Consider the following 13,856-nt stretch of genomic DNA (forward strand, 5'->3'; position numbering starts at 1 on the left):
GTTTACTTATGACAACTTAGGATTTCTTCTGAGCGATTCTCAGAGAATAAATGTGTGATTTAACGTCAGTCATGCCTCATGTTTCCTCTGGGCATCCAACAGGTACTGACTGGTAAGGGGGTCTCTGTCTGGAGGGGTGGCGGTGAGAGGCAGCAGAGGTGCTGGTTTGCAGTCGTAATGGGGGAGTGATGGAGGCTAACGGGGGAAGGAGCCCTCCGGAGAGGGAAGATGTGAGGGTGGAGGTAGGTAAACAAGTAGTTCAAATTTGATAGATGAAAAAGGGAAGATGGCGGATGAATTCTCATCACAGTAGTGCTAATCAATTATGGGTTTATGAGTGAGATGACCTAAAAATTAAGTCGGCGGATGAATTCTCATCACAATAGTGCTAATCAGTTATGGTTTTATGAGTGAGATGACCTAAAAATTAAGTACAAAGAAAAGAGAAGGAGGAAGACCCAAGAAAGTGTGGAAAAAGGAAGGAGGGAGGTGTGATGTGATGGGTAGAGACATAAGAGGAAAACTAGGAGAGGACAGGGCTGCAGAAACCTGGGTGGGGAGGGAATTTCAGCAGAGCACGACTAGGAGAAGTGCCTGGAAAACTTCTCCTGAAAGAATGAGTATGTTTTAGAAAAACAGTTAAAATGTTTGTCCACTGTCTTGTTATTTTACATCTTTGTGACTACAGTCTCTCTCTCCCTTCCTTTTCCTAGTCTTGGCTAATCCAGCCTTCACACCCCTCCTGCATTCAGATTGTCCCTCCACTTTGACCATATTGCTGCTTGAACGTAGCTCTCTTGGGCTGCTTTCATGGCTTAGTTCTGCTGGTAACGCTGATGCAGTATTTCATCCTGTGAATATGATCTTTTACCCTTAGCTGAAGTAATGAAACATATACTCTGGCTTATTTCATTTTCTTCCAAATTACCATTTTTTTGAAATGGATTTGATTTCTCCTTCATTGACAATTGAAATGTTCTGTCAGGAACAGCTGAAGCCAGTTACTTATACATGAGTCTTAGAAAAATGGCTTTTCCTAGGACTTACAGGAACATGTTTTGTCCTTTGCTTCAACAAAATGGACCAGAAGACCTCATTCCTTTCTTACGTCTACCTTACATTGTCACTAGGAGGTCTCCAGTGTTACCTAGGTTGGGAGAGAGGGCTTTTCTTCAGTACCAGTTTACTTGGGAAGTTCAGATATTCCTGATCTGCTTGCAAGAATACTGATAGCTGCACTGCCACGTGTTAAAAGGAGGTTTTTAACTGTGCACAAAACTACAGTAAGTTCCATAGCTGCAAACTTCTTTTCACCAGTACTTCACATCTTTACCAGCGCAGCTAAACTGATGTCAAAATAAAATAGAATGCTTCTCCACATAGACACACATAAACACGTATATACATAGCATATACATATCGATGTGTGTATTTATATGTCAAAATATGTGTGTTGTCCAGAGCTCTTCCCAGAGGCCAGTCTTTAACAGTGGCATTAAAAATCTCGCCACTCTCTTTTTCTTCAAAATCTTTGAGATTTATATTTCAGTTAGTGTAAGTTTGGGAATAGTTGGGAATAGGCTGTTTGTATCCAGTGAAATCTAGAGGTTTGCTCTTTTTCACGTCAGAGCCAGTATCAGTATATCATTTCTCTTCATTTTGGGGCTGGAGATTTTTGCCTAAGCTTTATTCCCTCCCTTCTCACCCCCTTTTTTTGTTTGATTTAAATCTGCTCATTCTGCTGTAAAACTGCAAACAAAGGACAGAGCATTGTTTGACACGTAAGCCTGTTTCCAGTCTGCTTGATTGATCAGTCTGGCATCTTCTCTTGGCATTAAATACAAGCATGGACTTCATATTCTCCTAAAAGGCAGTATGTATCAGTGGAATTTGTGTTGTTACATGTTTCAGCAACTATCATGTAGTCTGATGAATGACATTTTTGTTATTTTAGGCTTAAAAACTGAACAATAATGAGTTTATAGTTCTTATCTTGCAAAATAAAAATAAAAAATATTGTGGCATACAGCTGTATTTACAATTTCCTTCTCATTCCTTCTTTATTCTGAAAATAAGTGTTTAAATGCATTTCATAGCTCAGGTTCTCCATGAGATTAGATGGAAGTGAAGGTGGTAGTTCAAGTAGATAGAGCATGCATGCAAAATATCATACGAAGACATGATATTCAACTTATATCTAGCATGTTTGAGAAAGAAACATACTGATTTGGGTAGGCATGAACATAGAGTGTCAACTGTTTGCAAAGTATTTTGCAAGGGACAGGTGAAAATATTGCAAGGCAGTTCCTGAAATTCTCCATTTTGTTTAGTATATTGCAAAATGTTGTTTCAGTTTGCTCAGGATGAAGACAGTTGCATTGGTGACTTTGCAGTGGTTGAGTATGAAACTGCAGAGCAGGCTGAGAAAGTACAAGAAGTGACAAATGGCATGACTATCAAAGGAAAGAGGATCCAGGTGTCGTACTGTGCTCCGGGAACGCCAGGCAGAAGCACCTTAGCAGCACTTATAGCAGCGCAAAGGATGGTAAGATATTTGCAAATCTGTTTTCGAAGTAAGTTTGATACACCTTGAGCAGCCTGAGTTGGGTCAGAGGGATTCAGCTGCTTTGCATTAGGAAAAGGAGCCAAGCTTTTGGAAGCATTAGCTTTTTTTTTTTTTTAAATCTAGTCAGCCCAATTCAGTCTCCTTCCTAGGCAAAGCATGGCCATATGCTGCAGGGAGGAAGGGTAAAATATGACCGTACGATACCACAAAGTTACACTTACGTAGCTCTGTGATTTTAGTAAATTTGATTTTCTGTAAGAGAAATTGTTCCAGTTCAAAGCAAAAGTAGAGTCACTTGACAAGCTAAAATTTGGTTTAAAACAGAGAAGCAAGAATTTGTCAATTGTAAGGTAAATTTCAAGGTAGGATAAAGAGTTTAATTTCATGCTCAATATAGAAGAAAGCTTTTTACACCCACATGTCTTATCAAATTATGTCCTGGAAAATTGGATGTGATAGGTGTTACATGAAGCTGTCCTAAACGTAGCAGCAGAACAGTCTCATTACTTCAGCTAGCTTTAGCCCACATCTTTATAAAAGAGATGAGTGGTGCTGTTACAAGATAGTATGTGGTGTTCATGTTAAAAATGCCTCTTGTATTCTCCTTTATTGATAACTCTGTCTTGGTTTAAGGGAAAAAAATAAATGTGTCTTAGGAAAAATAATACGCTTGAAGTTTTGGGAGAATGGTTTGTTAGGTGTTTCATTTGGGGGAAGAGGAGCATGGAAAGGAACAGGAAACAGAGGAGGAGATGTTTTTTCTGTGTAAAATGAAATGTGTACATTACTGTCACAAAAGTTTGAGGGATTTAAATGTATTCTTTGTTTTCTCCCAATTCTAACGTCTTTGTATCTCTCTTAATTGGAGATGAGGAACAATAAGAAAGGCTTGCTTCCAGAGCCAAATCCAGTGCAGATTATGAAAAGTTTTAATAATCCAGCAATGTTGCAAATGCTGCTGCAGCCCCAGTTGCGTGGACATGCTGTTAAACCTGGTAAGTTGTTTTAAAGCTGAGGTAAAAAAAAAGAAACCCTGTTCTTGGTGATATAAGGTTTTCCGCAAAGGAGAGAAACAGGAACATGATTTTAAAATGTGTGCAGACCCTGTTTCAGTGTGTCTGTGTAGACATTTTCATATTTTATGCAAGCAAAAGCAAGAGGTGGATTGCTACACCGTTGTGTCTGGGTAAAATTTTGTGTTACCTAAAAATGTCCTCACATTAACTCTGTGGTCTCTGAATGTTTATATTAGAAATGGGTTTAAAATGAAATGTCTTTTGTAGTCATCATTAAAATGGCAAGTTTAAATCTGATTCTAGATCTGAATTTTGCAGCCTGAGTCTTTGCCCTATTGTTTCCAATTTAAATCTTTATTCGCTTGGATGCTGCCATCATCGTACACAGCATTTCATAATAGCATTACCAAAAACATTTCTCTGCCTTCTCATTAGGATGAATGTGAATAAACATATTAAAACCAATCTTATCACATTGCAAATGGTGAAAGTATTAGGAACAGGAATGAGAATAGATAATTTGAAGAGTCAAGTGGGGGACAGCGAAGAGTTTGTGACATAATCTCCTGGCAGAAGATACACAGAAATTGTGTGCGAAGTGAACGCTTTAGTGAAGAAGCACTTCAACTAATGCTGACGTTTCGAAGCACTTTGGATAATGCTGTGGCCTTGCAGACATTTCTGCATCTCTGAGCAAAACTCTCGGCTTTAGAGGAACTCCATGAAAGTACATTTGATCTTTAATACGCTGTTAATTGCAGTTCAAAGCTGGGTGTATTGCAAGGTTTCATTATAGTGGCCTTTAGTATACCGGAAAGTTTCATGGAAACCAAATCTGAAAAATATAGAATAACTGTTATACAGATCTTTACTTGCCTAACTTATAAAACACTGCAACTTTGTCTTGTGTTTCTAAAACAGTTCTTGGAGCATCTGCAGGTTTACCTCACCTTATAAATTCAGCAGTTGGCCCACCTTTTTTGCAGTTGAATAAAATTCACCAGGTACGTGACAAAAAACTTTTATCAAAATATGTATATGTGGAGATCTTAGCATGAAAAATATTCCCAAAGTTTTAAGAAATTACAGCTAAAATCAAGTGTTCTCATTAAAGCTGTCTTTAAGAAAAGCACTCTATTATGAGATGCCTGTGGGGATGTACTTACTATCCACAAGTGAGTTATTTTATCTTAACTGAGCTTTTGATTTGCTAACACCTGCCGATGTAGAGACAACTTGCCACTACTGGCAAAAAAAAATCCTCTTTAGCGCTTGAGGAGCATGGCACATCCGTTTCTCTTGGAGCTGCTCATACACGCTTCCTGTAGAGGCTTGATTGTTTTATCTTATTCAAGCCAACAAGCTTAGCATCGTTAACTTCATTTTGAAGCTTGCAGGGACCAAAATGTGCTATATATGCCATAAACAATAGTGATTTGCAGATGTTACTTCTTAGTCAAAAAAACCCCAGGGTTATAATCTGTTTAAAGTGTTCTCAGAGTATCTGTAATTCACTGCAAAGTTGATACGACTTCCATATGGACACCAGAATTTCTGAAAGAGACTGTACCGGATATTTGGGATGAGTCTGCCCTCAAATTGATGATGAGAACATGCTGGAGTGGCACCCACAACCAGAACTCCTCCCTGCAGCACTTCACTTGGCCGGCAGCCTGCCTGGCCTCCCTCCACCTTGCGTTGAGGTTCTGCCAGAGATTTCTCCAGCTCTGCCAGCAGCCAAAATTTGCCTTCAATATTCATGGCAGGGATTTTCAGAAGTACCTGTAAGGGACTGGGGTCAATTGCTTTGACTTACCATTTCTGATGTTTCAGAAATTCCCATTTAAGAAATAAAAGCCCCTTAAGTATTAGTTCTTACTTTTACTGTTTTGGCAAAGATAGACTGATAGATCTTTAAAAAAAATAATTAAAATGCAGAGATACTGCTTAAGTATATTTAGCTTTTCTGTTTTTTTCTGCTAAAAACTGATAGGTGAACATATGCATTTTGAATAAATACTACTTAATTTTGCCCCATCAAAGGAGTTGCTGTTGTCCTGTACAATGAAAAAATACATCATTCTTTGCTTGTATTTCTTTTATTTAAATGACATTTTCAATTGGTATATTTAGTTACTGCTGCTCTCCCTTCAGCCTTGGAGAGCCTGTGCTTCCTTGGAAGGCAATGTGAATGTTTTCTAATCACGGCTGGAGACAGGCATGTTTTACACAGTTAACAGTGTGATTGATGATGATCCAATGTTTTTTGGCTTAAGAGTGCTGCAGCCAAACAACTCAGTGTTTTCTCTTTAGAGAGACTTACAAGTCTAATTCTCTTCCAGGGAGCTTCCTGTCACTTAATTAGCTCCAAACCTGGTTTAACAGCCTGAATTTTTATTGACAATGATTTGATTATCCCAGTTCCTTCTATTAGGCACATGTTTCTGCTATTCAGTGTCTTATTTCAGAGTATTCTCTAAAACCAGAGAACCAGGTCACTGTTTTTATTGTCTTTAAATTCAGTATTGTCAAAAGATAGAGGAACAGGCAGCGTCTTGGCTTGATTCCGTCCCCACCTCCTCAGTCACACACTGATTCAGCTTCCTGTATGTCCTGGTTTTGCTATTTTATAGTCAAGGTTTTGTAAAGTAATATAATGAGAAGAAACAATATTTTTAGGATAATTATGCCACAACATTATAAAATAATTGATAAAAAAAGATTCAACAGAGGGTAATTTGAACAAATGAGTTATTCATCCAGTAGTCTTTCATCTCTGGAGGTAGCATGACTTTCACCTTCTTTCTTTAAATTTCTCTTAGTTACAATTATCATGCGCCAAAATAATGCATTTTAAACTTTCTCAGTGATGTGTTTTCTTCAGTCATCCAGCAGTTCATTAAATCTTTATTAACCCAAAGACTTCGTTTTGAGGATTCTAACCAAACTGATTTCCTACTCTTGTATTTCTGAAAGTTTTGCAATTGAACTAGTACATTTTCTTTGTTGATGTAACCAAGTTAAGAACGAACAACCACTGATATTGGTAACAATAAACAGCCCTGGATAATTTCTACTGGAAATCACCAAGACAATTAAAATAGCATAAAATTAAAATCAAAAATGCATAACTAATCTAGATATGGCACATTTTTGTTTTAAATTGCACATTTCTAAGCCCAGAAGATGATATTATAGGCACAGAGGGACTTTTCCTAGGGAATTTCAACTTGCCACACAGAGACAAAACCTAGGCTTGAAAATATTTGTGAGGTGTTTTGCAGGAGACTGTGAAATCTGCAAAGCCATGCATCAGGAGAGCTGCCTTCTTTTTGGGTTCCACCTTCGTTACCTGGTTTTGGTGATCTTTCCGATGTAGGAGATTACAAAAAAATGAGGAAGGCTATACTTGTCGTGATTTGACACAGGCAGTGTCCTATATATCCATCCTTGCACTGCTGTACAAAAAGGTTTGTAGAACAACCTATATTTTGCCTGGCAAATCATGCTCAGGAGCTGCTGCCAGAAAGACAATTTCAAGCCTGTGTTCAGCTAGCGTGAACTATTGTGGGTTTGTGATCCAGAGTGGGCATAAGGTTTCTTTTAAGCCTTCACTTTTAAGTTCACTGTGCTAGCCAGAGCACATACTGCCGAGTCTACCAGTGGCAGAGTCTGAACGTGGTGCCCCAACATTGTTAATTAAGTGGCTCAGTTCTGATGGCAAACTGATCCAGAATGTTTTGAATGAAAAATATCAGCATTTTTATAGACTTGACAATCTGTAGGCACTGTGATTTGTAAGCTTTTGTTGTGGTTTAACCCAAACCAGCAACCAAACACCACGCAGCCACTTGCTCACTCCTTCCCTCTCACAGTGGGATGGGGAGAAGAATTGAAAAAAAGGGAAACTTGTGGGTTGAGATAAGAACAGTTTAATAACTGAAGTAAACTAACATATAATACTAACAATAATAATAAAAATATAGTAATAATACTACTACTAATGAAAAAGAGTATAACAAAAGAATAAAAATCCAAGAAAAGGCAAGTGATGCACAATGCAGTTGCTCACCACCTGCTGACCCATGCCTGAGCAGCGATCCCTGAGCACTGGTCAGCTCCTCCTGGCTAGCTCCCTCCAGTTTCTATACTGGACATGAAGTCATCTGGTATGGAATATTCCTATGGCCAGTTTGGGTCAGCTGTCCTGGCTGTGTCCCCTCCCAGCTTCTTTTGACCCTCCAGCCTTCTTGCTGTCTGGGCATGAGAAGCTGAAAAATCCTTGACGTAGTATAAACACTATTTAGCACAACTAAAAAGGTCAGTGTCTTATCAACATTATTCTCACACTAAATCCAAAACAATACACTATACCAGCTACTCGGTAGAAGATTATCTCAGCCAAAACCAGGACAGCTTTTTAATGGTTCTGGAATAGAATTTCATGTAGATAGTTGCCACTAAAAAGCAGGGGGAAACACATCTGGATATTCCTCTTTGAAAGTAAAGATACTGTTTTGTAATTGTAAAGCAAGGGATGAGAGAATCTGACAGATACAACCGAGTCCTGTAAAACGTATAGATACTTGGCAGAGATTATGTATTGAAATTGCAGTGTAAGGAAGGCACAATGCGAATGTTAACGAACAATGAAGTCCTTGTTCATACAGCTCATAATCCTCTGCAGTCCTTCTGTCTCATCTTTCTTACTGGCACTGTAGGTAGCTCCCCTCTCTAGTCTGTCTGCGAAGGTTTCAAACACATTTAGCTTTCCCTGTTGGCTTAGACACAGGGGCTGCAATGGAGTCTGAATTGTATTTGGAGTATACTCTTGAACCTTTAAAAACCATCAGAAAGCATAGTTGGGGTTGTGAGGTGAAAAAAAGGGCTAGACGGAAGAGAAGGTGTTAAAAGAACTTGAAATAACTCTGTATGAATGAAGCAAAAATTTAGTTCTGTGGAGGAAAGAGTTCTTTTCCTTTGCTCTGTTACCTCCAAAACTAATTTGAATTTCTTTAAGCAGTATCATCTGAAGATGTTTCAAGAATGTACTGTTTTCCACGACTGTCAACTCACACTTCTTTTAATAATTTCACAGAGTTCAATTCTGGGGAGTACCTCTAACTTACTGCTGCAGAGCCCTGCTCACCTACCGTTGCCGCAGCAGCAGCTGATGAAGATTGAAAACGTTCAGGCTAATAGTGTAAGGTCATCGCTTTAACTTTGACTGTCTTTGGACATTCTTATAACTGCTAAAACAAATAATTTTTTTCATCTAGTATAATTTAACAGTTTAATGTATCTGAAAAGATTAACTGAATGTGAAAGTTACAAGAAATAGCTACAGACAGATTTTTTTAATCATTTACACAGTTTTCTATTCTTCCTCATAGAAACCGGGTTTGCTGGGAGAACCTCCAACAATGCTACTTCAGACGGTACTGGGAATAGGGGTAATGCCTTCAGTGAGTTCAGGCATGGGAACCCGTGGAGAAGCTCTGAAGTGTAAATGACATTTTATTTCGTACCAAATCAGTAGAAATGCTCAGCTTGAAATTACACAACTTACTTTCTCCCACTGTAGCAAAAGCAATAGTATGTTGGAACCTTATCACGGCACAGTACGGTAGGCAGAGAGCTGGACAATAATGCACGTTATATAGCTGTATAGTTAAGCAAGGTAACAAGTTATATATCTATACAACCAGCTGTAACCTGCTGGTTTAAGCAGGAAACAAACTTGAAATATCTTGCCTTGTTGCCTGGCTTCTCTCATCTGTTTGTCAGAGAAAGAAAGAGTACACTGTGGCATCGGTTGAATATTTGCAGGTTGTTTAATATTCTGCTTGCTCAGCTACTACCATTTTTAGTACACTTGGAATATGTTTTTATTTAGGATGAAAATTTTGGGGCTTGTTGTTTCAAAGCAGATAAATCTGAGTAGCTGAAGAGGCACTGCAAATATGGTTTTTTGCATTCATTTCATTAAGCAATAGAGCTGTAACATCCAGTCTGTGATGGATGTCAATTTTGAATGCAAATTTCTGCACCAGTGATGACCTCAATTTTTATGAGGAAAGATCAGTTGTGATACTGCTCAGTGCATCTTTTTTTGTTTCCTCCGCTGAGACCCATGTATTCTGCAGTTCTAGACGTGGTCTGAGTAATGGTAGTAACCAGGAGCAAGGAAAAGCTTGCAGGGTGGGGTGGGAGAGAGAAACCTATTCTGAATGTCTAGATGTGAAATTTGTAGAATACTTTCTAGCTCTTTTGTTCATAAAAAGAATTTTTCTGATGTCCATTGAGGTGGGGTTTTTCCCCTCTATTCCAATACAGGATCCTCTAGGATGTTGTTGACAGGTTTTTGAAAGTGACAGGCGACACTAAGTAACTTGTTATCATTGTGAATGTTTAGAAAAGTCAGAGTTTTATTCTATTGTATTAACTTTAAATAGAGTTGTTTACTCCTGGGATAATAAAAGAATAAAAACTATCGTCCGAATCCGTGTTCTAGGACAGCTGTAAAATAGATCTCTAAATGTTTTTCTCATCACTTAGTAAAAACCACAAACAAAATGTACTGATAAATCTTGTCTAACAGAAAAGTTTCTCCATTTATGGTTGACTGCAGCATCTAATCTAACTCCCATTCAAACAGCAGCAGCAGCAGGGATGGGCATGCTGCCATTCTTTCCGAATCAGCACATTGTTGGACAAGCTATACCAGGGCAAAACAGCACTCCAGATAAACAATCGACTACCGAAGCGGTTGTCTCGGGATCACAGCCTTATCATCAGACCTTAACAAATCTTTCTGCGGGAGCTTTGCGGGCTGGACATGCCAAACAACAAAATCAACTAAAAAGTACTGATACAAGTTCAGGGGTAAGGAACATTGAATACAAATATTTTATTTTTTCTTGTGTGTGGATTTTCTCTTTTTTTATTTTAACGTGCTTAAGAGTTAACTGCAACTGCTTGTTGTAGTTCTTCACTATAAAATTTGCTAGATCACAGGATCATTCATGAGACATTTTATGGTCATTTCAGTTATGAATAATAGAGAGAGAACAATAATGCTCTTTGGTGGTCCAAATGAATTAACAAAGTAATCTTTTTACAGTGCTGGAGTTGGGGTTTTTTTTCATGTGTATGCCTCATAGTATTTGATGATGAAATTACCTCAAGGGCAATGTCCCTTTTAAAGACTGAAAAATTGAACTTGTGGTTGAATTTCATGACTAATCAGGAGCAATTCTGGTGGTATGCACGGCCTTTGGGTTTCCAGGTGGGGTGTGTATATATGTGTTTCTAAATTTTATGCTTTTAATCTATGCCCTCTTAGCCATAGTCGACATACTCTTAGTCTGTGTCAGTTTTAATATTTATTCCCTTGAAGGTGGGGGGTGGGAGGGTGGTGGGATGGGATTGAAGTTGAACCAGAATGTTCTATTTTTTTCAGAAGTTTTTTTCTGTCATTAACAGAATTTAATTTTTTTATAATATACATAAATACTTTGACATTTATGGGGAAACATGTTCTTAATTCAGATCAGATCTGTGTTTTCCTTACATATTTTCTGAAGCATCTGAAGAGATTAGATTATATACAGTATTGGTGTCTGCCTTTTGTTAGACAGCTTTGACAAATTTAGTCCTACTTCAGAAAGTCCTGCTTCAGAATTTTTTCATTTTCTAAATCATTTTTTACTGTAATGAAGTGGAATTTTACCTGTGTATATTCCACTTTACCTCTTGAATTTTACCATGTACCTAGATACACATGGATAAAATGCACAGAGTGTATGTGTATACGTATATAAAATCAGTGGTTTATTTCAGCATTTCATTTAGGTAAAAGGAAATGTAATTAAACCATTAGAAACCTAGATTTATTTCTGTGAATATTGCTGATCAGGAAAAGTTCTTTTTTGAAATCCTGGTAGATGTTTTAATAGTTTCCTTTTCTGCATCAGTAGACAGAAGGCCTAGTTTACAAAAATCCCTTCTGTGACCAGACGGCCACAGTCTGTATGCTGATACTGAATGGTCACATTACCTTAAATGCCTGCTTTTGCATCCAGATGAAGAATTTCAGCACGCCGTTGAAGTTTTTTGCATTTAAAAACTGGTCTCACTGAAAATAGTATTAGTGCATTAAAATAATGGGAGTTTTTTTCCTTAATGGGCTTTTAAAAAATGAACAGAATAGCTGTAGAGTAGAATACTGTATAAACGGCTGTGTATTTCAGACAAGCTGTGGAACTTGCTGTAGCTATTTCATCGTCGTTTCTGGTGCTTTCTCTGACATAAGCTAAGGAGACATAAGCTGGTCGTGTACCCTTCCTAATCCCTCATGGGAAACACTTCTGGTGATTTGGAGGAGTGAGTCAGTCCTGACATTTCATTTCCACTCATAAACATTTCCCCCTTTTAAGTAAGGCCTTATAAATAGAATGATCAGTAAGATGTGTATAATGGCAGATTGCAGACAGGGTCATATCTCCCGTCCAGGGTTCGTTTGTCCTTTATTTGCTTGTGACTCTGGGTGAGAAGGGTTGATTTTGTCTTGGCCAGGTACTTAATGCTAATTCCCTGCATCTGGGGTCATTATGGTAGTTTTTATTCCTTTACTTGAATGTAAAAGGTTTTCTTTGTTTGTTTGTTTTTTAATATCTTTAGTAACTTACAGTCTAAAGAGAAACATTTCTACAAAATTATCTGGCAAGAAAAAAGTACAGGCAATGTGTCCAGGTAGTTGTCCCCTCTATTTATCTAAAAAGTTTGCCTGTTGCATTTCATAGGGCTAAGCTTTTTTCAAAATCCTACGGGGACACTTAACCTTTTTTCTGACAAATGTTGTATGAATATAAAGCACACTGACCTGTCCAATTGTTTTGCAGACTGCCTTGAAAAAACAGACGTCACTGCTAGGAGAACCACCAAAAGAAATACGTCTTAGTACCAACCCCTACTTGAATTTGGCAAGTGTGTTGCCTGGTATATGTCTTCCAGGTAAGCGAACGTTTAGGGGGTTTAGTTGCAAATTTCCTTGACCAGGGTGTGGCAAACAGTTATTCTGTTTGGCAGGTAATTCCAGCGACCACAACATTTATCTTTAAAGAATTCTTGTAGTCTGTCTTAAAATTGCAATGTAATTCTATCCTCATAGTTAATATTTTATTTGGGAAGGGTAAATTTTCAGAGTTAATGGGCTTGCTGATGCAGACAAACTTCTAGGAAGCCTTTCAGTTATTAGTAGCACTGATTAATTTTGAGCACAGCCTAATCTGAAGCAGCAAATTTCTGTTGTAATCCCAGAATATTGCTAAACAAGAGTGCAAGCTAATTTGTGCAGTTTATGCAAACCACGTATTTGTTGTGTTATGAACAGCAATTGCCAGCAAAGCCTCTAGCCCACCGCAGCAGACTGGACTTTCGAACAACATCATGGATGCTGCTGTGTCTCAGGGAACTACATCACAACATGCAATGGAAAATTATTTTAATTACTCTCAACAGCATGGGGAGTACACACAGGTATGTTGTTTTGCGTCGCTTTCTTCTGAAGCCTGGTTTGTCACTCAGAGCTCTGATAGCAGGATTTTTGGCAGAGATGTGCTCAGAGATCGCTCCCTGAGCTGCTCATTGTTTTTCTCTTTGTACTCTTAATGCACTTCTTGGTACAGCTGTGGTCAGATAGCCCTGCATGGAGTTGGACAGCATTGCCCAACATCATGTACCACTCTTCAAGGATTTCTAGGCTTTCCTACACCCAAAGCCCACTCTTTTCTTCAGCTTGAACCTTGTCGGTCCTCCTCACCGATTGTCTCTCTCAGTGTACAGAAACAGATTTAGCACAAAGTACACCCAATGCCAGTCAAAAAAAAAAAAAAAGCCTCAAGACATTCACTGCTGCAGTGTCATACCCATTGAAAGATTGCTTCTTGAGAACCTGAACTCAGTGCAGTCAGCTAAAAAGTTGCTGTCTTATGAATTCTGACTTGGCTTTTGTCTGTCTTCAAAACCATGAAGTTTTTCCCTCCCAGGAAGTTTCCAGGTTTTCTTGAACCTTGGCTAGATCCCAGAGAAGAGTGTGTTGGGTCTGCCAGAAATTGCTGTATAGCTTGGGGAATTTTTGCAGGCTCTGCCAGCTGGTTTCACTGCAAGGGATTTCTTCACCAGATGCCCCATTTGAGGATCAGAGCATGACTATTGAGATGGAGGGCTGCCCTCATCTGCGGAGTACTGCAGTACTGAGGGCAAGTACTGGG

General features: G+C 38.5%; 1 protein-coding gene across 1 annotated transcript; it reads left to right on the forward strand.

Moving 5' to 3' along the window:
• Positions 1-188: 188 nt before the first annotated feature.
• Positions 189-13,122, forward strand: RAVER2 (ribonucleoprotein, PTB-binding 2; the record flags this gene model as incomplete). The annotated part of the gene is made up of 9 exons (XM_009701079.1): positions 189-242; positions 2,354-2,545; positions 3,435-3,561; positions 4,504-4,586; positions 8,681-8,785; positions 8,976-9,087; positions 10,214-10,467; positions 12,486-12,607; positions 12,999-13,122. Coding segments are annotated over exons 1-9 (1,173 nt in total), but the record flags the coding sequence as incomplete, so codon positions are not given.
• Between the last annotated feature and the right edge of the window lie 734 nt (positions 13,123-13,856).

The sequence above is a fragment of the Cariama cristata genome, unplaced genomic scaffold (assembly GCF_000690535.1).
Source record: "Cariama cristata isolate BGI_N322 unplaced genomic scaffold, ASM69053v1 scaffold3855, whole genome shotgun sequence".
Taxonomy (NCBI): Eukaryota; Metazoa; Chordata; class Aves; order Cariamiformes; family Cariamidae; genus Cariama; species Cariama cristata.